The sequence below is a fragment of the Macaca mulatta genome, chromosome 1 (genome assembly GCF_049350105.2).
Source record: "Macaca mulatta isolate MMU2019108-1 chromosome 1, T2T-MMU8v2.0, whole genome shotgun sequence".
NCBI lineage: Eukaryota > Metazoa > Chordata > Mammalia > Primates > Cercopithecidae > Macaca > Macaca mulatta.
In genome coordinates this window covers 230,617,820-230,645,104 of record NC_133406.1, presented here as the reverse complement: position 1 = coordinate 230,645,104, position 27,285 = coordinate 230,617,820, and the positions used below count along the sequence as shown (strand labels likewise).

At 43.1% G+C, this 27,285-nt stretch overlaps 1 protein-coding gene across 6 annotated transcripts in view; it reads left to right on the top strand.

Annotated features, from left to right (window-relative positions):
* The window catches only part of UBE4B (ubiquitination factor E4B), a 146,767-nt gene that overhangs the window by 60,221 nt on the left and 59,261 nt on the right, over window positions 1-27,285 (top strand). For 3 of the 6 annotated variants that reach the window (XM_077974778.1, XM_077974774.1, XM_077974767.1), the window contains 6 exons: window positions 4,661-4,748; window positions 7,092-7,236; window positions 9,207-9,435; window positions 19,330-19,471; window positions 21,379-21,479; window positions 23,850-23,964. In XM_077974778.1, coding sequence (XP_077830904.1) covers window positions 4,661-4,748; window positions 7,092-7,236; window positions 9,207-9,435; window positions 19,330-19,471; window positions 21,379-21,479; window positions 23,850-23,964 — 820 coding nt within the window. Of the gene's footprint in view, window positions 1-4,660; window positions 4,749-7,091; window positions 7,237-9,206; window positions 9,436-9,887; window positions 10,275-10,915; window positions 11,069-19,329; window positions 19,472-21,378; window positions 21,480-23,849; window positions 23,965-27,285 lie in introns of all 6 variants that reach the window. The other 3 variants (XM_077974760.1, XM_077974752.1, XM_077974756.1) reach the window with 2 other exon arrangements.

Sequence of the window (27,285 nt, the reverse complement as noted above, 5' to 3'; positions counted from 1 at the left end):
GATGGCAGAATAATAGTTGAAAGAAAGTAACTGTCAACTGGGAAATGTGAACTCCTGTGGAACTGCCCTTTTTCTTTTTTATGTTTTCTTTTCTCTCTCTCTCTTTTTTTTCGGAACAGGGTCTCACTCTGTCACCCAAGGTGGAGTGCAGTGGCGCAGTCTCTGCTCGACTGCAGCCTCTGCTTCCAGGGTTCAAGTACTTCTCATGCCTCAGCCTTCCTAGTAGCTGGGACTACAGGCATGGGCCACCACCCCTGGCTAAGTTTTGTATTTATTTTTGGTAGAGACGGGGTTTCATCCTGTTGGTCAGGCTGGTCTCGAACTCCTGACTTTTTTTCGAGACGGGGTCTCACTCTTTTATTCAGGCAGGAATGCAGTGCAGCCTTGCGACCTCCCAGGCTCATGCAGTGCTCCCACCTCAACCTCCAAATTAGCTTGGACTATAGGCATATGCTACCGTACTTGACTAATTTTTAAATTTTTGGTAGAGACAGGGTCTCCTTATGTTGCCCAGGCTGTTCTCAAACTCTGGGCCTCAAGTGATCCTCCTGCCCTTCCAAAGTGCTTGGATTACAGGCATGAGCCACTGCGCCTGGCCTGGAACTGTTTAAAGCAAAGGGAAATAAAGACATTTACAGATTTAAACAAAGAAACAAGCTGGGCCTGTTTTTATTTTCAATTTTTAATTTTAGTGGATACATAGTAGATGTATATGTTTAAGGGGTAGTTGAGATATTTTGGTACAGGCATGCAATGTGTAATAAACACATCATGGGGGTTGGGCGCGGTGGCGCACGCCTGTAATCCGAGCACTTTGGGAGGCCGAGGTGGGCAGATTACCTGAGGTTGGGTGTTCTAGACTAGCCTGACCAACATGGAGAAACCGCACCTCTACTAAAAATACAAAATTAGCTGGGTGTGGTGACACATGCCTGTAATCCCAGCTACTCGGGAGGCTAAGGCAGAAGAATAGTTTGAATCCTGGAGGCAGAGTTTGCCATAAACCGAGATTGTGCCATTGCACTCCAGCCTGTTCAACAAGAGGGAAACTCCGTCTCAAAAAAATAAATAAATAAAAATAAAATAAACACATCATGGGGGCCGGGCATGGTGGCCCACGCCTGTAATCCCAACACTTTGGGAGGCCGAGGTGGGTGGATCACGAGGTCAGGAGTTCAAGACCAGCCTGGCCAACATAGTGAAACCCCACGTCTGCTAAAAATATGCATGGTGGCGTATACCTGTAGTCCCGGCTACTTGGGAGGCTGAGGCAGAAGAGTTGCTTGGGAGATGGAGGTTGCAGTGAGCTGAGATCTCACTGCTGCACTCCAGCTTGGGCAACAGAGTGAGACTTTGTCTCAAAAAATAGTAATAAATAAATAAACACATGGAAAATTGGGTGTCCATTCCCTCAAGCATTTATCTTTATTTTTTTTTGGAGACAGAGTCTCACTCTGTCTCCTATACTGGAGTGTTGTGGCATGATCTCGGCTCACTGCAACCTCTGCCTCCCGGGTTCAAGCAGTTCTTCTGCCTCAGCCTCCCGAATAGCTGGGATTACAGACATGGGCCACCACACCTGGCTAATTTTTGAATTTTTAGTTGAGACGGGCTTTCACCATGTTGGACAGGCTGGCGTCGGACTCCTGACCTCAAGTGATCCACCCATCTCGGCCTCCCAAAGTGCTGGGATTATAGGCATCTTATATTTCAATTAAGTTTGTTTTAAAATAATATAATATAAATATAGTATATCATGATCAATTTAGGCTGACTTTAGGAATGTAAGGATACATTGACATTAGAAAATCTATACATATCTTCTACCATATTGTATATTAAAAAGAAAATCCTTATAATGTTGGTAGCTGCAAGAGTTTGATAAAATTCCACATTAATTCATGATAATAAGAAAATGAGGAACAGAAAGGAGTATCCTTACACTCACAGTGTGGCATAGACAAAGTTCAGCAAATATTCCACATGCTCCCCAGCATATTTCCCATTCTCTTTTACAGTTAAATTGGGGCCAATGACTAGTTCTGTCTGGTAGACTATGAACTAGAGTGACATGTGTCACTTTTAGATGAAGGCAGTTGAGCCGATGTTCCTCCTCCATCCCCCTCTTCTCTTGCTCCAGTGACCTTGGAGGCTGTGTATTGCAGATGGCATAGATTAAAGATGGAGTAAGGATGCTTCACTCTCATCAGACTTTGTGTAAGCAAGAACTAAATCCTTACAGTGTTAAGCCTCTAAGATTTCAGAGTGTATGTATTACTACAGTATAGCCTGTCTTACTCTAACTTATATAAAGGGCATCTGCCAATAAACTCCACCAACTCTCCTATTCAATAGTGAGAAGTTAGCATCATTTTCTGTAAAACAGCAATAAGAACAAGGATGACTACTATTTCTTGTTCTTTTTTTTTTTTTTTTTTGAGACAGAGTCTTGCTCTGTCGCCCAGGATGGAGTGCAGTGGTGCGATCTCTGCTCACTGCAAGCTCCACCCCCTGGGTTAAAGCTATTCTCCTGCCTCAGCCTCCTGAGTAGCTGGGACTATAGGTGTCCACCACCACGCCTGGCTAATTTTTTTTGTATTTTTAGTAGAGACAGGGTTTCACCGTGTTAACCAGGATGGTCTTGATCTCCTGACCTTGTGATCCACCTGCCTCGGCCTCCCAAAGTGCTGGGATTACAGGCATGAGCCTCCGCGCCTGGCTGCTATTTCTTCTTGTATTCAGCAGTGCAGTGAAACAAGTAAGGATTGGAATGGAAGAAACAACAGTGATAATTTGTAGATAGATTATTTACATGTTGGCTGGGCACAGTGGCTCACGCCTGTAATCCCAGCACTTTGGGAGGCCGAGGCGAGCAGATCACTTGAGGTCAGGAGTTCGAGACCAGCCTAGCTATCATGGTAAAACCCCGTCTCCACTAAATATACAAAAAAAATTAGCCGGGCGTGGTGGTGCGTGCCTATAATCCCAGTTATTCTGGAGGCTGAGACAGGAGAATGCCTTAAACCTGGGAGGCAGAGGTTGCAGTGAGCCGAGATTGCACCACTATACTACAGCCTGGGTGACACAGCAAGACTCTGTCAAAAAAAAAAAAAAAAAAATTATTTGCATGTAAACTTTCTATGTATAAATAAACAAGTTGCTTATAAGAAGTGTATATTTAAAATCAGTTACATTCCTGTCTGCCAACAACAAAAAGTTAGAAAACTTAATTTTTAAAAAGGTGCCATTCACAATTTCATTAAAAAGTATTAACATATGGTACCTAGGAATAGATTTAGCAAAAGAAGTATAAAATTTTTATAGAGAAAATTATTAAAGTTTGTTGATAGACCTTAAAGAAGATCTTAATACTTGGAAAGTAATAAAAACTCAGTAACATAATTATATTACTTCTCCCCAATTTGATCTCTACGAGTGAAAAAAATTTTGGTCAGAATCCCAGGAAGGTTTTTAAGGAATTCCTCAGGCTGATTCCTAAGTATGTGTAGAAGAGGAAAGAGCCAGGGATCGCTAAGGCCTCTTAAAGTAGAAGAATAAGGTGGAGACATTGATCTAGCAGATATCAAGACTAGTGAAGTTTTAGTGATTCAGACAAAGTGGTATTGACCAGGGACAGACAGTTGTCTAACAGAACAGTAATGAATCTCCAGAAATAGACCCACTCATTAATGAAAATTGGACATGTGACATAGGAGATTTCATATTAATGTAAAAAGGATGATCTTTGCAATAAATGGTGCTAGGGCAATTCTTTAATCAGAGGGAAATAATATGTACTTAACCAGTTTTTGTAATAAGACTTCAGTTGAATTTTTTATTTTCTTAATTAAATTTTTAAAAATTTTAAATTCTTTTTAGAGACAGAGTCTTGCTATGCTGCCCACGCTGGGATATAGTGGTTATTCACAGACGCAGTAATAGTGCATACAGCCTCAAACTTCTGGGCTAAAGTGATCGTCCAGCTTCAGCCTCCTAGGTAGCTCAGACTATAGGTGCATGCTGATATACCTGACCTGGTTGAATTTCATGTCATTTTAAAATACTATATATAGATAACCCACTTTAATGATATACTTTTATTTATTTATTTGTTTGTTTATTTGAGATGGAGTTTCGCTCTTGTTACCCAGGCTGGAGTGCAATGGTGCGATCTTGGCTCACCGCAACCTATCCGTCCCGGATTCAAGTGATTCTCTTGCCTCAGCCTCCCGAGGAGCTGGGATTACAGGCATGTGCCACCACGGCCAGCTAATTTTGTATTTTTAGTAGAGATGGGGTTTCTCTATGTTGGTCAGGCTGATCTTGAACTCCCGACCTCAGGTGATCCACCTGCCTTGGCCTCCTAAAGTGTCGGGATTACAGGCGTGAACCACTGCACTCGGCCAATGATATACTTTTAAAAAGTGAACTCAAGAAAATGACAACTTAGGAAAAATATTTCCAACATATATGAGAGACAAATTATTTAGATCCTAATTTATGAAGAACTCTTAAAAATTAATAAGAAGATGAACCATTATCATTTTGCTTTCCTGATTGATTTAACTGATACTTTAAAACTTTTTCTCACCGAGCAGCTACAGTGACATTGTGCAGGTTTATAAAAGGTAAAAGGCTTATTTGTCTTTTGTACTTTAAGCATGTCCCAGGTGGATGTGGATTCAGGAATTGAAAACATGGAGGTTGATGAAAATGATCGAAGAGAAAAACGGAGCCTCAGTGATAAGGTTGGTAAGCGATGAAGCCCTTGGTACAGGTAATATAAACAAACACATTTCATGTCTTGTATCTGTAGAGTCTGTTAGAGTGGGGCCACCCCAAATCAGGAAGTCCTAGGCAGGTGATTATTTTTATTCTTTCGAGGAAAAATGAATAACCTAGATTACCCTTATTCGTGGAAGTGTAACTCAGTCCTTTGATCTGATAATATCCATCTGTTTTTGGTTCAGGGCCATGATTTTATCAGTACATTTAGGTTGTAATAGGAACTAATTTAGAGCAAGTTAGAATTCTTTATGTTATCCCAGCACTTTGGGAGGCCGAGGTGGGCGGATCACGAGGTCAAGAGATGGAGGCCATCCTGGCTAACATGGTGAAACCCCGTCTCTACTAAAAAAAAAATACAAAAAATTAGCCGGGCGTGGTGGCGGGCGCCTGTAGTCCCAGCCACTTGGAAGGCTAAGGCAGGAGAATGGCGTGAACCTGGGAAGTGGAGTTTGCAGTGAGCCAAGATTGCTCCCTCGCACTCCAGCCTGGGCGACAGAGCAAAACTCCGTCTCAGAAAAAAAAAAAAAAAAAAAAAGAATTCTTTTTTTTTGTTTTTTTGAGACGGGGTCTTGCTGTGTCGCCCAGGCTGGAGTGCAGTGGCCGGATCTCAGCTCACTGCAAGCTCCGCCTCCCGGGTTTACGCCATTCTCCTGCCTCAGCCTCCCGAGTAACTGGGACTACAGGCGCTCGCCACCTCGCCCGGCTGTTCTTTTGTGTTTTTTAGTAGAGATGGGGTTTCACCGTGTTAGCCAGGATGGTCTCGATCTCCTGACCTCGTGATCTGCCCATCTCGGCCTCCCAAAGTGCCGGGATTACAGGCTTGAGCCACCGCGCCCGGCCAAAAGAATTCTTTATATTGGTCTTTTGCTTTTTGTTTGTTTGTTTGAGACAGAGTCTCACTCTGTCGCCCAGGCTGGAGTGCAGTGGTGCAGTGGTGCGATCTTGGCTTACTGCAAGCTCTGCCTCCCGGGTTCACACCATTCTCCTGCCTCAGCCTCCTAAGTAGCTGGGACTACAGGCACCTGCCACCATGCCCAGCTAATTTTTTGTATTTTTAGTAGAGACGGGGTTTCGCCGTGTTAGCCAGGGTGGTCTCGATCTCCTGACCTCGTGATCCACACGCCTCGGCCTCCCAAAGTGTGGGATTACGGGCATGAGCCACTGTGCCCGGCCTGGTCTTTTGCTTTTGAGCAAGTAGATTGTCACATCTTTAGCAGTATTCTGAGGAAAATGACTGGGAATTGAGGCAAGAATGTGTAGAATCCAGTAGCAAGTGGAAGGTTTTGGAAAACATGAAGCCTTTAAATATGAATATCACCTGAGCTTAGTGCTCTGCATTTAGGGTGTGTGTGTGTGTGTGTGTGTGTGTGTGTGTATTAATATAGAAAATTACATCACTTTCTGTTCAGTAAATTATTAGGAATCCTTTAGCAACACGTGTTAATGATTATTGGAAGTTGCACTGTAAACAAAAATAAAAAGACAAACAAAAAACGGAAAAAATAAGAAGTTGCACTGTAGCCTCCTAGTGGTGCAGTGCTTTATTTTGTATAGTTCTTTAATGTTTGCAAAATTCTTTTATATATGATATTTTATCTGTGGTGGTATGTAATGAGAAATGTTACATTTTTGAAAAATTCCTGGAGGAAAATTGGTCATGCACCTAGAATGTTAACCTGGTCCTGTGGAATTCAGAAAAGTAAATAGATAGGATATGTACATCACATATTTTTCCTTGATGACTTTTGATAACACCTTTGCTCTTTTTTTTTTTTTTTTTGACACAGTGCCTCATTCTGTTGTTGCCCAGGCTGGCTGGAGTGCAGTGGCGTGATCTCGGCTCACCACCACCTCTGCCTCCTGGGTTCAAGTGATTCTCCTGCCATAGCCTCCCGAGTAGCTGGGATTATAGGTGCCCGCCACCGTGCCTGGCTAATTTTTGTATTTTTAGTAGAGGCAGGGCTTCACCATGTTGGCCAGGCTGGTCTTGAACTCCTGACCTCAGGTGATCCACTGGCTGCGGCCTTCCAGAGTGCTGGGATTACAGGTGTGAGCCTCCACGCCTGGCCATCTTTGCTCTTTTATGCTCCCCGTAGATTGTATTATAAGCTCATGAGACTTAGATGTTGTAACTTTGATGTTACAGTGACAGGCTTACTTTTCCCCTCATGAGTAGGTGCATGGTTTTATGCATTTTTAAAATATCATCACTAATAATGAATTAAATCAGAATAACGTATTCCTATTGAAGTACATAACTCATATGCCTTATTTGAAATTAACACGCAAATCTTCTTCACCAGGAGCCTTCCTCGGGCCCTGAAGTGTCTGAAGAGCAGGCCTTACAGCTGGTCTGTAAGATCTTCCGTGTCTCTTGGAAGGACCGGGACAGAGATGTCATCTTTCTTTCTTCTCTTTCTGCACAGTTTAAGCAGAACCCAAAAGAAGGTAGGAATCTAGCTCAGCAGTCGTACTGCAGAGTACTCAACAAGAAAATAAGACGTGAGATCTTTGCTGTCTGTTATCCACATTCACTCCTTCTTGCTCCTGAGTTGCATTTTTGATGACAGGGATACTTCTTGATGAGGACACAGCTGTTTAGCCACTTTCTTCCCTTTCCACTGATCTTATCGATAACTTATTTTTCATTTTCATGATTTCTACAATACTATGTAAATAAGTTAATGGTCTCCATTTTCTCAGGGTTGAAGTTTTTCCCTTTGTAGTAGGAAGGTGCTTAGAGCATTACCTCGTCTTTATTTATTTATTTATTTATTTATTTATTTATTTATTTATTTGAGACGGAGTCTTGCTCTGTCACCAGGCTGGAGTGTAGTAGCGCAATCTCGGCTGACTGCAACCTCTGCCTCCTGAGTTCAAGTGATTTTTCTGCCTCGGCCACCCGAGTAGCTGGGACTACAGGCATGCACCACCACGCCCAGCTAATTTTTATAGTTTTAGTAGAGATGAGATTTCACCATGTTGGCCAGGATGGTCTCGATCTCTTCACCTCGTGATCCGCCCGCCTCGGCCTCCCAAAGTGCTGGGATTTCAGGCTGGAGCCACCAAGCCTGGCCTTACCTCCTCTTATGAAGTATAGATATAGTGAGTGGTCTCCAGGGATCCTTAGAGAAATGTTCTGTATGAACTATACCTGCTTTAAGTGCCTGTGAAGCCATGTATAGACAGTGGAATTGGTCTATTTGGCTAAATTGCTTAGCAAGACAGAACATAATGACATTTTGCTGTGTTTCTGATATTCTACTTTAAGAGGCCACGCTTGTAACAAAATATTAAAACTCTTAGCAAGATATCAGCGTCAGGGCACTATCCTTATTCTTTACAGCAGTCATTTGGAATGCAGAAGAGGTATGGGAGGTGTGCTGGAGTGGTTTCTTTTGCCTATCACTGGAATATAACCTCCCTCATGGTAGGGATTTTTGTCTCTTTTACTCATTGATGTATCCCCAATGCCTAGAAGGATATCTTGCACAAAATAGTCCCCTCAATAGATACATTTTAAATGGATGCGTGAATATCAAGGAGATCGCCTTTTTCTTTTCTGTGCTGCCTGTCTTCTGAGGAGGGAAAAAAAGAAGTCCTTTGTGTTTGCGGAGGATAGATAAGACTATTTCTGATTTTACTTATTAACTCTGCTAATGGAGAAGACCATGTATTTGAAACTCTGCTACTTGTTATTCTTATAAATCTTAAGATTCTCAAATCTATCTTACACATGTAAGTGGTAATTTTAAATAACCAAATCAGATAAAATTTCCATGAGTTAAAACTTTTTTTAGTGGTATTTAAAATGTATCTAAAGACCAACAGTAAATCAACTGGGAGCTGCAAAGAATAAAAAGGAAGCTAGAATGTAGCATTTGCTCCTGCCAGCCACATGGTGACTAGATATTGGACCCTTCATAAAATCTTTTGAACCTTGGACTTAATAGTTTTATTACTATCTATAAAACATATCTAGACTAAGAAATATTAACCCAGTTACATTTGTAGTATAATAAAGTAACCTCTATAGTTGGGAGTAGCTTCTTTTTACAATTAGTATACATCAGCGGTAACTCTCAATGACTGTACCCCAACTTTCTTTTTAATAAACTTTTAGTTTTGGAATAGTTTCAGTTAGTGCAGGGAGTTCCTGTATATACTTTACCCAGTTTCTCCTGATGTTAATATCTTATATAACCATGGTACATTTGTCAAAACTAAGAAATTACTACTAACTAAACACAAGGCTTTATTTAGGTTGTACCAGGTTTTCCACTAATATCCATTTACCATTCCAGAATCCAATCCAGGATACTGCATTGAACCACTCGGGGTCAGTTGGCTTATTCAAGGGCTGTGTAACCTGAGTTCGAACTGTGTGTAACCTGTTCTTTATTCTGCCTTTCCAACAGTGTTCTCCGATTTTAAGGACTTGATTGGCCAGATTTTAATGGAAGTGCTAATGATGTCCACTCAGACTAGAGATGAAAACCCATTTGCCAGTCTGACAGCCACATCACAGCCAATTGCTGCAGCAGCACGGTCACCAGACAGAAATCTCTTGCTAAACACTGGCTCCAATCCAGGAACAAGCCCCATGTTCTGCAACGTGGGTTCCTTTGGTGCCAGCTCTTTGTCTAGGTTAGTGTGGTTTTCTTTGCACATGTAACTGGTAGTAAAATAACTGTGAAGTATATAGGAGAAGGGAATGTTTGTTTACAATGTTAATCTGTGTCATACAGGGTATGGCATATATCATATTTGGGGAGGTGGATTCAGTCATTGGAAGTGGAATTCTCTTTTCTAGATGATTACTTTTTGACTCTCTATGGTTAAGATATTGGTAGATGAAGTTTTAGAAGCAGTTGACTGTGTGTACTACATCATTCTTCGTATGGGGACTTTATTGTCTTGTAAGTATAGCCTCTAGATCAATAGAGCAATTAGATTATAATTATTTAGATGTTTATCTGCTAGATGTACTTGAACTGAAATGATTCTCCTTTAAAAGCTTGATATTTTCTGTTTTAGTCAGTTATCTCAAGTTTTTCTTTGATTTTTCTCTTCTTTCCTCCCTTTCTCAACTAATTTAGCCTCTATGAAAGTAGTCCAGCTCCCACTCCCAGTTTCTGGAGCTCTGTTCCCGTGATGGGCCCGTCTCTTGCCTCACCTTCCCGTGCAGCCAGCCAGTTGGCTGTGCCTTCCACTCCCCTCAGTCCTCACAGCGCAGCCTCTGGAACTGCTGCGGGAAGCCAGCCTTCATCCCCGCGGTATCGCCCCTACACTGTCACTCACCCATGGGCGTCCTCAGGCGTCTCCATTCTGTCGAGCTCCCCAAGTCCCCCTGCCCTTGCCAGTAGCCCCCAAGCAGTGCCCGCCAGCAGTTCCAGACAGAGGCCCAGCAGCACGGGTCCACCCCTACCACCCGCCTCACCCAGTGCCACGAGCAGACGCCCCTCCTCCCTGAGGATCTCTCCTAGGTATTTATCCTGCAGGAGACTTGTGTGTGTGTTTGCGGTGCAGGGAAAGGAGATTAACACGGTTTGGAAGAAGTGCTGTGTGACACTGACTCCGTTAAATTGTTGTTGTTTTGGGTTATTAACCTGTGTGGCTAACTAGTTTGGTAGGCATGTACTCTGAGTCCATGCTTCTACCAGGCTCTGATCATGCTGGAAAGTTTGGGTTGCTCTATTCTATTGTGAGTCCCTTTCTTCCCTTTGAGAGTTGGGGCACACGGGAACCCTTTTTGGCCTTTTGTCCTGTTGCCAGTGGTAGTTGAAATGCAATCAGACCAAGCAGGTGTGGGAGCAAATCTGGACCTGGTGTTTTTTACTTCTGGTGAGTGGGGTGGGTAGGTTCATGCCCTGACATGTTGAGTTTTAGTTATATGTAAGTTCAGTCTCTTAGAAGGAAGGAGTGTCAGAATTCCACTAATCCAGTGGCCCCTTCTCTCAGATGTACCTATATGTGTTTCTATAATTTAGGTGAATTATGTTTCTGCATGTCAGTGGCCAAAAGTTTTAGTGTAAGGTTTATTTAAAAGGATAGCAGTTGCAAAAGCTTCTCCCCCTCTTGTTTTTTCTTTGTTCTCTGATGGCCTTTTTTGCTTTTGTTGTGGTAGTATGTACGACAATCCTTTCTCCTTCCTCTTCCTCGCACTTTCTGGGGACAGTAGTGATGAAGAAGATGAAGAAGAAGATGATGATGATGGTGATGGTGATGATGAAGGTGGTGGTGGTGGTGATGATTTTTCTTGTGTCCAGTTTGGGTCCAGGTATCAGAGGAATGGAGTCTTACCCCTGCATGTGCATAGATGCTTAGGAACTAACTTCTATAAGCTCTAACAAGGAGTGTGCTTTGAATCCAGGCAGGATACGGTCAAATGAGGTGGGCTCCAGAGTATATTGATATGTTCAGACCTTACGGGATAAAGTAGCACATAGGAGTATTTTCTTTTTTTCTTTCTTTCTTTTTTTTGAGACAGAGTTCTGCTCTTGTTGCCCAGGCTGGAGTGCAATGGCGCGATCTCGGCTCACTGCAACCTCCGCCTCCTGGGTTCAAGTGATTCTCCTGCCTCGGCCTTCCAAGTGGCTGGGATTACAGGCACCCGCCACCATGCTTGGCTAATTTTTGTATTTTTATTAGAGACGGGGTTTCGCCAGGTTGGCCAGACTGGTCTCGAACTCCTGACTTCAAGTGATCTGCCCGCCTTGGCCTCCCAAAGTGTTGGGATTACAGGAGTGAGCCACTGCGCCTGGCCTGAGAATTTTCAGAGTTGTCGCCTGGCAAGTTTGGAGGACAACTTTGTGTATAATCATTTTGCAAAAGCATGAAAACAGATTAAAGATCAGTCATCAAGGTTATCCGCCTTTAGATCTAAAATGAAGGACCCTTCATTTGTTGCAAGAATGTTATTGTGAACTACCAGATATGACAACTTGTACTCTCTGAGGCATGTTTGCTTAAGTACAGTTGCATGGATTGCTGCTATTTAGTAATGGGAGAGGGGCTGGGATTTGAGGGAGGGCTGTGTGTGTGTGTGTGTGTGTGTGTGTGTGTGTGTGTGTGTGTGTTCCCTTCCCACCCCCTCCTGGCCTCCCCCACCTCCCCGTTCACCCTCATTGAGCTCAGTCTGGGCAATCCATCGAAGAACATATGAGGTCATACTGTCTGGTATAGTAACTGTGACTCTGCTTTCATGTCTAGCCTTAAATTTCTCTTAGCACCTCCTGGACCTCAGTGAAGCCAGACCCCATTTGTTTATAGAGCCTTTGAAATGACCGCAGAGGCTGAAACATAGTTCCGGATATTGCTAAATGTTTACCCCTGGAAACCGAGTGGAAAACACTACTTGGGTTGTGTAGGTGACTTTGAGCAAGAGAATATAATAGCACCTTCTTTCTAATCCTCTGACTCATTGTCTTACAATTTTGCTCTTAAATCGAAGTTTCCTCTGGACTGAGTTGGTGTTTGTGCCTAGCACTGTTCAAAAATAACTCCAGGCTATAAATAGAGACTGCAGTAGGAGTTAGGTATACTTCATTCAATTCGATGGTGTTCAGAAGAATCATTAGGGAATATATAAAGGGACAGGAATGTTGATACAAGGTTGAATATTGATTCAGGAAGGTTGATATTTGTATTACGTTGAACACTTTATCACCATTTTTCAAGTAAATTTCCCAAAGGTGAAAGTGTCTTTTTCATGTAGATAAAATCCTATTGCATGATTGTAGTAAAAAAGCAGGCATCCTTCCTAGGAATCAGTTTCCACATAGTGAAAGTGCTGTGTTATCTGTTTTACTGTACATTTTCTGTGGGAAAAATTCTCTCTCCCTGGCCTATTTAGTTGTGACTTTCTCTAACAACCATATCAGATTGTGTGCTGCTTTTACTAATACCGCTCTTTCTGGACTTCTAACACCCCAACCTTGCCTCAGATCTAAATTCTCTCCCTACTAGGAGGAATAACCAAGTGTATAAAAATAGCTGCAAATAGCTTATGGAGCATTGTGCGCCAGATATGGTGCAGCACTGGCCATGCATCAGCCCCTTTACTCCTCGCTATAGCCTGCTGTGAGGAAGTGGTGGCGGGGGGGAATGGGCGGGGGAGAGTGGGTGGTGTAGGGGGGGATGGACAAGAGGGTCAAAGTCACAGAAATACATTCAGACTCGAGCATCCTGAATCCAGACTCACGTTCTTCACCACCACACCGTGCTGACACCCACTTTTCCATTTTCACCCAAACAGATTTTGTTTGTTCTTGTTCCTTACTACTGTTTTTGCTTCTGAGAGTCTGTGCATCTACTCGGTTCCTTTGGCAAGGAAGTGCCGGCATTTCGCTCCTTAATTACAAAATGCCATCCTAGTCAGTTGGTATGTCCCTTGTTGGCTGTTACAATGAACTGTGATCATCCAGATTTTGGCAACTTACTGGTTCTTAGTTGATATAAAAAAGAATGCCAAAGCATGGGTAAAAATACGTAACAAGTATGTAAACAAATAGAAGAACTTAGGGTTCTTCTAAGTAGGATCAGAGCCAAGGACAGCTAGTAAAAAACCTTGTTACTTTTTTTTTTTTTTTTTTTTTTTTTTTGAGACAGAATCTCACTTTGTCACCCAAGCTGGAGTGCAGTGGAGCGATCTCGGCTCACTGCAGCCGCCACCTCCTAGGTTTAAGCAATTCTAGTGCCTCAGCCTCCCAAGTAGCTGGGATTACAGGCACATGCCACCACACCTGGCTAATTTTTGTATTTTTAGTAGAGACAGAGTTTCACCATGTTGGCCAGGGTGGTCTCAAACTCCAGACCTCAGGTTAAACTGCCCACCTTGGCCTCCCAAAGTCTCAAACTCCTGACTTCAGGTGATCTGCCTGCCTCGGCCTCCCAAAGTGCTGGGATTACAGGCGTGAGCCACTGCGTACAACCAAAACCATGTTACTTTGAGCAGTCAGCAAAGAAATAGTATTTTCCTTCCCCCTTTCTAATTGATCTTCCCAGAATTTTGTTTACTCTGAAGTAAGCAATTTTAACACCCCCTCCTTGCCTGGTAAGACTAATGTCACAGAAGAAAGAATCATCAGGGGTTGGATCACTTTCTCCATCTGCTGGCCCAGTGGATTCGATGTCTTACAAATCTTTTTGGAAGTAGTTGGGACATACATTTATATGTTAAGTATTTATAAGGGTGATGATAAGGATTAATTTTAAAAAGGTAAAACATTCCTTCTGTAATGTTTTGCAGACTTCTGAGAAAAGAACTGTTTGAGTTATAAGGAACTGCTTTTTGCGGGAGTGGCATAAGGGAGTGAAGTGAGAATTACCGTCTGTGAAGAGATAACTGTTGGGTGCTGGGCTTGATGCATGGGTGATGAAATAATCTGTACAGCAAGCCTCCTTAACAGGAATTTACCTGTGTAACAAACCTTCATATGTACCCCCAAACCTAAAATGAAAGTTAATAAAAATCAATAAACAAAAGCTGGAAGTTGATCTGGAAAAAAAAAAAAAAGAATTACCCTGTGATAAAGATACCATAGAAGTTATCCTAAGGAAAATGTTTCTAATTGTTTCTTAGGAAGTTGATGACTAGAAAGAAATTTGGTGGTTTTGTGTTTGTTTTTTAACTATAGATATTTCAGTGAAGGAGGTCAAATCTTGAATGTCATGAGCCTTATACGAGTAGAGAAAGGGAAAATTAGTGAATAGTGAAAAACGTTGACATTCACCCTCCTGTTTTTGCTGATGGTCACTGCTTGGGGTTGAAACATAGAAACAGTGGAAAAGAAATCTTTCTGGCTGGGCACAGTGGCAAGCACAGGTAATTCTGTCACTTTGGAGGCTGAGGTGGGAGGCTTGCCTGAGCCCAGGAGTTAGAGGCTGCAGTGAGTAATGATCATGCCACTGCACACCAGCCTGGGTGATAAGAGTGAAACCCTGTCTCTCTCTCTTTCTTTCTCTCTCTCACACACACACACACAATCTTTCCACCATGTCTATCCCTAAGATCCCCCAGTGATTTCCCTTCTCACACAGAGTAAAATCCAAAGCCTCTGACCATGGTCTACAAGGTCCTGCATCTCATGTACACTCCACATACTACACACACACACCACACACTACACACACACCCCCACATCAAGTACACATGCACATACATGCCCCATTCTAACTTAATCTCCCTCTACTCGCCTACTTCCCCTAGCGCGTATACTGGACTCCTGTTCTTTGCACATAATACTCCCTCCTGCCTTAGGCTTTTGTACTTGTTTCTCCCCTTCGGACCACTCTCCTGCTAGATAGCTGTATGGCCAGCTCCCTCACTCTCCTCAGGTCTATAGAGGGTGGCCACTGACTTCATTGTCTCCAACATTATATAGAACACACATGCACATATAGAACACACATGCACCCACGCACGCACGCCATCGCTCTTCATCTGCCTGGTTCCATGCACTATTCCAGGACCTACAGCAGTGCCTAGAACGCAGGACGTCCATTAGCAACATTTGTTAAATGAATTTATGGTGCTTAAACCTGCACAACTCTGACTTTGCCTTGCTACTAGAAAATGCAAGGCCAGGCATGGTGGCTCACACCTGTAATCCCAGCACTTTGGGGGGCCGAGGTGGGCGGATCACTTGAGGTCAGGAGGCTAGAGAGGCTGAGGCAGGAGAATTCACTTGAACCTGGGAGGCAGAGGTTACAGTGAGCCAAGATCACACCACTGCACTCCAGCCTGGGTGACAGAGCAAGACTCTCTCAAAAAAACAAAAAGAAAATGCAAATTCCAAAGCCTGCATTTGAGAAGTCAGTAAATGGGAGGGTAATTATAGAAGAGACCGAAACAGAGTCCCTTTAAGAGCAAATTTTATTGGCGCATTTAAAATGGGATTCAATCTGCACAGATCTGATGCACGTGTAATCTCTAGGTACATTTTCATTGTGTTTTCAGAAGGATGCAGCTCTGTTTCTATTATGTGAAGTAATTACTTGGTTACATTGGACTGCTAATGTAGTTATCAGAAAATGGTTTGCATATTCTCCCAGAGGGAGGTATAATTTTCTAGATGCTCTTAGGACTTAAATATGACATATTTCCAAGATTTTAGGATGTCACAGTTGTAAAAGCATCATGAATTTTGTAACAGCTGAGGGAAAATACGAAATACTACTTTAAACATTTAGAAATATTTATTTTGGCCGGGCGCGGTGGCTCAAGCCTGTAATCCCAGCACTTTGGGAGGCCGAGACGGGCGGATCACGAGGCCAGGAGATCGAGACCATCCTGGCTAACACAGTGAAACCCATCTCTACTAAAAAAATACAAAAAACTAGCCGGGCGAGGTGGCGGGTGCCTGTAGTCCCAGCTACTCGGGAGGCTGAGGCAGGAGAATGACGTAAACCCGGGAGGCGGAGCTTGCAGTGAGCTGAGATCTGGCCACTGTACTCCAGCCCGGCGACAGAGTGAGACTCCGTCAAAAAAAAAAAAAAAAAAGAAATATTTATTTTTTGTTTTGTTTTGTTTTGAGATTTGGAGGGGACAGACATCGCAACCATATCAATCACAAAACCAGTCACCTCCCGCTAGGCCCTGCCCCAACACTGGAGACTGCATTTCAACATGAGATTTGGAGGGGATAGACATCGCAACCATATCAATCACCAAAACACACTGACCTCTTTTGAAAATTCTCTGATATATCCTGAGTGCCTTTCCTTGCATTGCCTGGCACAAGAAAAGCAATCGTCTACATAGTCTTCTACATACATTGTCACTTTTCATGTGTTAGTGAACGGTTTGTGAAAATATTTCAAGTGGCAGTGAGGGTTTCACATTTAAGTTAAAATGAAGTAGGATGTATTGCCAGGAATGGGAATAATTTCAGTGGCAGTTACATGAGCCAGCACCATCTAAGCATGCTGAGTTCACATGCACGCTCACATGCTGGCTGTGGGTGCTGCATCAGACTGAGGCCTGGCAGCTGGTAAGGACCTATTGACATCAAACATAAGATGCTTTGCAGCCAGACACGGTGGCTTATGCCTGTAATCCCAGCACTTTGGGAGGCCGAAGTGGGTGGATCATGAGGTAGGAGATTGAGACCGTCCTGGCCAACATGGTGAAACCCTGTCTCTACTAAAAATACAAAAGTTAGCCAGGCATGGTGGCGGGCGCCTGCAGTCCCAGCTACTTGGGAGGCTGAGGCAGAAGAATGGCGGGAACCTGGGAGGCGGAGCTTGCAGTGAGCCAAGATGGTGCCACTACACTCCAGCCTGGGCAACAGAGCGAGACTCCATCTCAAAAAAAAAGTGCTGGGATTACAGGCATGAGCCACCATGCCCAGCCAATATCATAGTTGCTCTCTTGCCCAGGCTGGAGTGCAGTGGTGCAATCTCAGCTTACTATAGCCTCCGCCTCCCGGGTTCAAGAGATTCTCCTGCCTCAGCCTCCCAAGTAGCTGGAATTACAGACACGTGCCACCACACTCGGCTAAGTTTTCTGTATTTTTAGTAGAGATAGGGTTTCACCATGTTGGTCAGGCTGGTCTTGAACTCCTGTACCTCAAGTGATCCACCTGCCTCAGCCTCCCAAAGTGCTGGGATTACAGGCATCAGCCACTGCACTTGGCCAATAGCATACCTTTATTCCAAGGTCAATTATGTATATCTTTCCAAAAGTCTAAGGACAATGATGTCCATATAGACATGTGTCTCTTAATGACAGGGATACATTCTGAGAAATGCATCATTAGGCGGATTGGTCATTGTGTGAACAGCATAGAATATACTTACACAAACCTAGATCATACAGCCTACTACACACCTAGGCATTATATATAGCCTGTTGTATATAGCCTGTTTCTCTTAGGCTATAAACCTGTACAGCATGTTAGTGTACTGAACACTGTAGGCAATTCGATGATTATGCCAATTATGGTGAGTATTTGTGTATCTAAGCATATCTAAACATAGAAAAGATACAGTCAAAATATGGCATTATAACCTTGTGGGACCACTGTGGTATATTTGGTCCATCATAGAGTGAAATGTTGTTATGTGGCACATATGTTCCAAATGTGTTCCAAAATTAGTTATGCATATCTATCTGTCTGTAAAACATGTCAATTCCTCTTGGTCCTGTTAGTTTCTAGACATTAATTGTGTGTCCTGGGTTTAAGTAGGGGTGTGTCTCTCACATTCCTGATGTTCCCATACTTTTTTTCTTCTTTTTTAGGACAGCGTCTCTCTCTGTCACCCAGGCAGGAGTGCAGTGGCATGATCTTGGATCACTGCAACAGCCTCCTCCCACGTTCAAGTGATTCTTGTGCCTTAGCCTCCTAAGTGGCTGGGATTACAGACGTGTGCCACCACGCCCAACAAATTTTTGTATTTTTAGTAGAAACGGGGTTTCGCCCTGTTGGTCAGGCTGGTCTTGAACTCCTGGCCTCAAGTGATCCACCTGCCTTGGCCTTTGAAAGTGCTGGGATTACAGGCATGAGTCACCATGCCCGGCCATATTCTCATCCTTTATCATCTTCTATGTGTAGTTTTTTTGCTAAGTTTATGTTTCCTCATTTTCTTCATTTCAGTACTCCTTACTTTTCCCTTTGTCGTAATTAATCCCTATGTGTCTTTTATGTATATCAAATCAGTTTGTGAATTAAACACCAGATTCATTATGTGGCCTGTCAGTGGTTGATTTTAACTTTGTTTAATTTCCTCAAATTTAACTCTTGTGATTATGTTTGGTTTTTGTCTCAGAGGATAGTTATTACTAACATAACAGTGCTTCACAGTGTATACTGCTGATATTTTACAGAGTACCTCCACTTTATTTCATTAAAACCCCACTGCAAAAGAGATAGAGGTTCTAGGTTCAGGTAACAAGTAAGCAGTGGGCTTGAGACTGGAACCTACGTATGGTTACTCCTAGTACAATATTTTTGTTTTGTCTTTTATTCTGCTACTTTACCTTTTTCACTGATAGTTTTGGAGTTTTTATGTTGATAGCAAATATGTTCATGTCTCCTCCTAACTGGAGAGTTTTTTAACCTCTGGTTCTATTGCCAAATGTTAGATGAGGGCTTTTGAGATCCATGGTGGAAGTCACAAACATGAGGGCTATTTTGTTAGTCCCTTATAACTTCTCCCCTAAAGAATTCGATTACAGCAGTAGCATAGTCTGGCTTTAACCTACAGTTCTCTGAGTGATGCCATTCTTTTTGGTTAAAGGACCTGTGATGTCCCTTCCAATGTTTAACACTTGGTACCAGTTCTTAGTGCTTCTGGTTTTATAAGTTGCCACCTGCAGTAAGAAGCAACCCTTCTTAGGTCCCTAAAATGTTACTAAAAGTTACTGTTGTTGGCTTTGGAGCAGGTAAAACGAGCAGTCAGGGTGGATCTTGGCAGCATGGGTGTTTGTGCTTTGTTATGTGTGCAGGGATCCTAACAGGCTTTCTGCTGCAGAAATGCAAACTCTGCCAAAAATATTCAAGAGATAAGAATCATAATTTCTTTTTATCTTCTCTAAAGTTTGGGAGCCTCTGGTGGAGCAAGTAATTGGGATTCCTACAGTGACCATTTCACCATTGAAACCTGCAAAGAGACAGATATGCTGAACTACCTCATCGAGTGTTTCGACCGAGTTGGAATAGAGGAAAAAAAAGCACCAAAGGTAATATGAAATGCATTAACTTACAAAAAAAAAAAAGCCTAGTTATTTGTTTGATTATCCCCATGCCTGGAGCATTCATTCATTTATTCAATTAGTAAAGTAATTATCGAGCGTTTGCCATGTGCCAGGCACAGTACTAGGAACTTAGGATGTGTCGATGAACAAAACAGAGCTTCCTGCCCTCGTGGAACTCACATTCTAGTGGAGACAGGGCCAAGGTGTGAACCTAGATGGCCTGGCTTCAGAGTCCTCTCTTGACCACACTGTAGCTGGGTACCGCCAGTGACTCATATGGCCCTGATAATTCTGCTGGTAGGTTATAATAACCAACATTATGGAGCCTCTGTAGATTGCCAAGGACTGGGCCAGGTCGACATTAGCTTGTATCCTCACAGTTGCTCTGTTAGTGCAGTGGAACCCGGTATGACATAGGCATTCTTTTTCCAAGGTATGACTAAGCAGATAACTCTCAGAGAGATTAAATACTTGTCCAGAATCACATAAATAATAAGTTGCAAAGCTGGGTTTAAACTCAGTAAGCTACCCTTTTCCCATCATTTCTCTTGACTGGCTTCATTGTTTCATCATTTTATTCCTATTTCATTTTCTGATTTTAGTTTTACATTAGAAACGAACCTGTTGTCCACTGGTTAGTTTCATATTTGTAAAGGGCCTTCTTTGGGCTTTGCTGTACTTAACCTTAGTGGAAGCAAAATGAGTGGGCATGTCTTCAAGGTTTTTTGTTTTTTTGTTTTTTGAGACGGAGTCTTGCTCTGTCACCCAGGCTGGAGTGCAGTGGCGCTATCTCAGCTCACTCATCCTCCACCTCCTGGGTTCAAGCAGTTCTCCTGCCTCCCCTCCCGAGTAGCTGGGATTACAGGCACCTGCCACCACCCCCAGCTAATTTTTTTTTTTTTTTTGAGACAGAGTTTCACTCTTGCTGCCCAGCCTGGAGTAAAATGGCACAATCTTGGCTCACTGCAACCTCCACCTCCCAGGTTCAAGTGATTCTCCTGCCTCAGCCTCCCGAGTAGCTGGGATTACAGGCATGAGCCACCATGCCTGGCTAATTTTGTATTTGTAGTAGAGATGGGGTTTCTCCGTGTTAGTGAAGCTGGTCTCGAACTCCTGACCTCAAGTGATCCTCCCACCTTGGCCTCTCAAAGTGCTGTGATTACAAGCGTGAACCACCCCGCCCGGCACACCCAGCTAATTTTTATATTTTTTTAGTAGAGATGGGGTTTCACCATGTTGGCCAGGTTGTGGTTTTTTTGGGGTTTTTTTGTTTTTGTTTTTTGAGATGGAGCCTTGCTCTGTCGCCAGGCTGGAGTGCAGTGTCACAATCTCGGCTCACTGCAATCTCTGCCTCCTGGGTTCAAGTGATTCCCCTGCCTCAGCCTCTCGAGTAGCTGGGACTATAGGCGTGCACCACCATGTCTGGCTAATTTTTTGTCTTTTAGTAGAGACGGGTTTCACCATGTTGGCCAGGATGATGTCAATCTCCTGACCTTGTGATCTGCCTGTCTCGGCCTCTCAAAGTGCCGGGATTACAGGCGTGAGCCACCGCGCCTGGCCCAGGCTAGTCTTAAACTTCTGACATCAAGTGATCTGCTCGCCTTGGCCTCCCAAAGTGCTGGAATTACAGGTGTGAGACACCGCGCCCGGCCTCCAAGCTTCTTAAGTATAAATTTGATCACCTCAAACTTACACTTCTTTCTTCTCTGACATCAATTTCTGCAGAGGCAGTATACTTGGAAGGCACAGTTACTATAGTTCGTTCACTAAGAATAAAGGAAGAGGAAAGCATGCTGTTTACTGATGGTCCCTCCCTTTTAACTCTTGTTTTTAACAGCATGAAATTGTATTGTTTGTTTCTTGTTGTCCTCACTTCCACCTTTCATTTTCAGATGTGCAGCCAGCCAGCAGTCAGCCAGCTTCTGAGCAACATCCGCTCACAGTGCATATCCCATACTGCTTTAGTACTACAAGGCTCCCTAACACAGCCCAGGTATGAAGACCCGTGACGTGCTTGACATTAGCTGGCAGAAGGCCCTAGCCATCAGCGGACATCAGGCTCTCCGGCCATTCTTGCACCACCTTGGATAACTCCCTTCCTCACCTGTAAAATGAAGATCCCTTTCCTTCTCTAAAATACCATGAAAATAAACGCTCCTTTTTTCCTCATCTTCTAAAGTAGTACAAAGTATATTTTAAAAAGAAATGAGTTATGTTTTAAGAATTCTGCCTGCTTTTTGAAATAGACCATTGTTGAAATATGTGGACAAGCAAGGCAGAAAATTAGTAACTGACTGTACAGCAACTGCCTGAAGTTGGTGGTGGAAGTATTTGATAAATGTGTGGATCATCACCTTCCATGTATAACTGGTCAATTTCTGTTATTGAGTGATAAAGGATAGTAATGGATTGGATAGTTTAGGAATCAACCGAAGTGCTACATTGTTTCTGAGGATTCTATAAAGGTTGCAAATTTTTTGTTTTTATTTTGTTTTTTAAATTTTTTTTTCTTTGTCTCTCAGTCTTCTAAAGGTAGCAAGTTTTTAAAAAGGATGTATATTTCATTTCTTTTATATAAAAAAAATCTAAAGGAAAAAGTTTACATTTAAAAGTTTTGGCCAGGTGTGGTGACTCACGCCTGTGATCCCAGCACTTTGGGAGGCCAAGGCCGGCGGATCACCTGAGATCAGGAGTTTGAGACTGGCCTGGCCAACATGGTGAAATTCAGTCTCTACTAAAAATACAAAAACCTTAGCTGGGCGTTGTGGTGCATGCCTGTAATCCCAGCTACCTGGGAGGCTGAGGCCAGAGAATCATTTGAACCCAGAAGGTAGAGGTTGCAGTAAGCCGAGATCGTGCCGCTGCACTGCAGCCTGAGTGATAGAGCAGAACTCTGTCTCACAAAATAAAAATTAAAAAAAAAAAAAAAGAAAAGTTTACAGTCCAGGCTCATGCCTATAATCCTAGCACTTTGGGAGGCTGAGGCAGACAGATTGCCTGAGCTCAGGACTTCAGGACCGGCCTAGGCAACATGATGAAACCCTGTCTCTACTAAAAATACAAAAAATTATCTGGGCATGGTGGCACGCACCTGTAATCCCAACTACTGGGGAGGCTGAGGCATGAGAATCACTTGAACCTGGGAGGTGGAGGTTGCAGTGAGCCGAGATTATGCCACTTAACTCCAGCCTGGGTGACAGAGCAAGACTGTCTCAAAAAATAATAATAATAATAAATAAATAAAATAAAAGTTCACAAACATAACGTTACATTTTATTTATACTAGCTGTTCTTAATGTTATTTTGTATACCACAACCATATATTTTTGAAACTTTTCAAAAAGAGGGAAAATTATATACATGTACCAAAACTTTAAAAAATGTTCCTTGATTAAAATTAATAAGTCCTCAGCCACTACTAATCTTTTTTTCCCCCAATTTAGATGAGGCATAAAGAAGTAAAAGAAACATATAATGCGGCCAGGTGTGGGGGCTCATACCTGTAATCCCAGCACTTTGGGAGGCCGAGGCAGGTGATCACCTGAGGTCAGGAGTTTGGGACGAACACAGTGAAACCCCTTCTCTACTAAAAATACAAAAATCAGCTGGGTGTGGTGGCGGGCACCTGTAGCAGCTACTCAGGAGGCTGAGGCAGAAGAATCGCTTGAACCTGGGAGGTGGAGGTTGCAGTGAGCCGAGATCACGCCACTGCACTGCAGCCTGGGCAGCAGAGCGAGACTCTGTCTCTTAAAAAAAACAAACAACAATAACAACAAAACATATAATACTTATTTTTTATTTATTTATTTTTATTATTATTATTTTTTTAAGAGACAGGATCTCACTCTGTTGCCTAGACTGGAGTGCTCACTATAACCTCAAACTCCTGGGCTCAAGCAGTCCTCCTGCCTCAGCCTTCCAAGTAGCCAGGACTCCAGGCACACACCATCTTGTTCAGTTGATATTTTCATTTTTTGTAGAGACAGAGTCTTCCTATGTTGCCCAGACTGGTCTTTAACTCTGGGCCTCAAGTGATTCTCCCACCTCGGCCTCCCAAAGTGCTGGGATTGCAGGCATGAGCCACTGTGCCTGGCCATGCTTCCTTTTCTCAGTGCTTCATTTTTAAAGGGCTCTGTGTAGGAAAAGATGAATTCTTTGAAACTTCCCATAGTTTCTCATGAAAAAGACCAAAAAGTGATTACTATTGGTAAGAAGGGTTAGCTTTTGCCTGAAACTATTTTGCAGAATATGTGGGAGATGTGAAGTTTGACTTTTGACTGGGCAGTTGTTGCTGACATGACATTTCACGTGCCTCTGTAGTGAGTTGACTTCATCACCGTCCCTAATGTTCATGGGTCCACAGGTCCTTGCAGCAGCCGTCCTTCCTAGTGCCGTATATGCTGTGTAGGAATCTCCCATATGGCTTCATTCAGGAACTGGTGAGAACCACTCACCAGGATGAAGAAGTGTTCAAGCAGGTACGGTCGTATGAGTTTGCTCTTGCAAATTTTAGCCTGAGAGCCTCTATGCCGAGGCTAATTTCTGAATACACCATACATTGAAAATTCTTGCCTGAATTCGCACATCCATGTGTTACTTGCTTAGAGAGAAGGCCTACCCAATATTCTTTTGAGGAAATCAGATTGACAGCTGCATTTTTCAAATCATGTGCCCATTTCAACAAATGAGTCAAACATCTATCTTTTAAACAAGGTCTACGCTAGATGCTTCGGGCAATATGAAAAAAATATATAAGGCCCCGTTCCTGATTTCAAAGAGCTTTTGAAACAAGAATACCCAGAGACAGCATAAGGCATGATGTGCATCTGCCAGATAAGTAGTGTCAAAAATTCATTCTCTGAGTTTGTAAGATTTATAACTTAGTGACCATATTAGCTCATTGGCAGCCTGCATGCCATATAGAATCTTTTTGTCTTCTTCCCACTAGGAAAGATGTCTCATATCTTCCTAATTGTTTCATTTGGTGTTTATACATTGTTTTGGTATCTCATTGTGTAAAGCCAAGTGAAAATGCGGATATGTAGTGCTTAAAAATAAAGCTGTGTGCGTAGTCTTGAAGGTTTCTTCCGAGGTGAAACTTTGTCGTTAACATTACTGTTGGAAGGACCTGTTTGGGAAAATAAGCCCTTTGCCTTAGCAGCTTTCACACAAGTTTTTTCCCTGATGAAAGGGTTTCTATCAAATTTTCTTACAGTTTGCTGTATCATCACTTCCTTTTTTGTGACTACAGAGAATAACAGAGGCAATAGCTATAATTGGTATGATTCCTTTCACTCTGTTTTATACCTTAGATTATTTATAACGGTTAATTTTAAAACCTTTGAATTCTTGAGAATTGTGTTTTCAGCAGGCTTCAAAATATTTGTAAAAGAAGCAGCCAGGATCCAAGAATAAAAATTCCAGTTAGTGTTATGTACTCTGTCTGGAATTCACTGACTGTTTATCTTAAATGATAATCTTACTGACTAATGGAAATATGAATGGCAGCATAGTGACCTTTTCTTCTCTAGAAGGATAAGTGAACTCTAAGGAAAATAAATCACTGTCAACCAGGCACGGTGGCTCATGCCTGTAATCCCAGCACTTTGGGAGGCTGAGGCGGGTGGATCGCCTGAGGTCAGGAGTTCGAGACCAACCTGACCAATGTGGTGAAACCCTGTCCCTACTAAAAATGCAAAAATTAGCTGGGCATGGTGACAGGCTCCTATAATCCCAGCTACTTGGGAGGCTGAGGTGGGAGAATTGCTTGAACCCAGGAGACGAGCTTACAGTGAGCCAAGATTACGCCACTGCTTTCCAGCCTGGGCGACAGAGCAAGACTCTGTCTCAAAAAAAAAAAAAAAAAAAGTTACTGTCTTGGAAGGTTTAAGTGATGCACTACATTAGAGAGGTAATAGGTAGTAATTAGAATACTTTTCCTATTCAAGAAGATACCATTTGAGGAATCGAGTCGTTCTCTCTATATAAAATCAGCCCAGTGACCAGCTGACAGGGGTATATTGAGCCTACTTTATTCTAAACAGACTTACACAAGAGGAAATGACCTCTGTGTGTGTTTCGTTTGGTTGTTTCCTCATCACCAGCTTTGGGCAGAGAAGTCCCACATTTTTGAAATTTAGGTGAAATTCATATAACATCAAACCACCTTTTTTTTTTTGAGACGGAGTTTTGCTCTTGTTGCCCAGGTTGGAGTGCAATGGCGCGATCTCGGCTCACCGCAACCTCCGCCTCCCGGGTTCAAGCGATTCTCCTGCCTCAGCCTCCTGAGTAGCTGGGATTACAGGCGCCTGCCACCACATCTGGCTAGTTTTTTGTATTTTTAGTAGAGAGGGGGTTTCACCATGTTGGCCAGACTGGTCTCGAATTCCTGATGTCAGGTGATCTGTCCGCCTCAGCCTCCCAAAGTGCTGGGATTACAGGTGTGAGCCAGCACACCCGGTCTCAAACCACCATTTTGAAGTGTACAATTCAGTGACATTTACTACGTTCACAGTGTTATATGACCACCACAGACCTGTTTAATTAATTAATTAATTAATTTTGAGGCAGAGTCTTTCTCTGTTACCCAGGCTGGAGTACAGCAGCACAGTTTCAGCTCACTGCAACCTCCGCCTCCTGGGTTCGAGTGATTCTCCTGCCTCAGCCTCCCAAGTAGCTGGGATTACAGGTGTATACCACCATACCTGGCTAATTTTTGTATTTTTAGTAGAGACGGGATTTTGTCATGTTGGCCAGGCTGGTCTTGAACTCTTGGCCTCAAGTGATCCACCCATCTTCGCCTCCCAAAGTGCTGGGATTACAAGTGTGAGCCACAGCGCCTGGCCCAGACCTGTTTATTTTTAATCCCAGATTTCTGCTGACTTTTCAGCGACTCAGTGTTGAATACTCTTTGTCTTTTCTTATGTGCTACCATGTGTTTTATCTAGAAAGGAAATAACTGGGATCGAGCTGTTGAACTGAAAAACAGCAACTTACCATTTTGTCTTAAAAGTGTGGCAAATGTGAATTATTAAATCTTTGACTGAAATATCTACCTCCTTTTAATATTTGAGAAATATTCACAGATAAACAGCCGCTCGAATTTAGGACTGGAGGTGGACACTTAACAGTATTTTAAAATCAGTGCTGGGAAGTATTCATTTGAAAATTAAAGAATTATTTATAATATCTGGGTCAGGCCAGGCATGGTGGCTCACGCCTATAATCCTAGCACTTTGGGAGGCCGAGGCAGGTGGATCGCCTGAGCTCAGGAGTTCGAGACCAGGCTGATGCAACATGGCAAAACCCCGTCTCTACTCAAAATACAAAAAATTAGCCGGGCACAGTAGTGCATGCCTGTAGTCCCAGCTACTTGAGAGGCTGAGGCGGGAGAATCTCTTGAACCCGAGTGGTGGAGGCTACATTTAGTCGAGATCATGCCACTGCACTCCAGCCTGTACAACAGAGTGAAACTGTCTGAAAAAAAAAAAAAAGAAAAAGATTATGCATAGTAATATTTTGCCTATTGTATTTGTTTTTGTTTTTGTTTTTTTTTTGAGACGGAGTCTCGCTCTGTCGCCCAGGCTGGAGTGCAGTGGCGCAATCTCGGCTCACTGCAAGCTCTGCCTCCCAGGTTCACGCCATTCTCCTGCCTCAGCCTCCCGAGTAGCTGGGACTACAGGCGCCCGCCACCTCGCCCGGCTAGTTTTTTTGTATTTTTTAGTAGAGACGGGGTTTCACAGTGTTAGCCAGGATGGTCTCGATCTCCTGACCTCGTGATCCGTCCGCGTCGGCCTCCC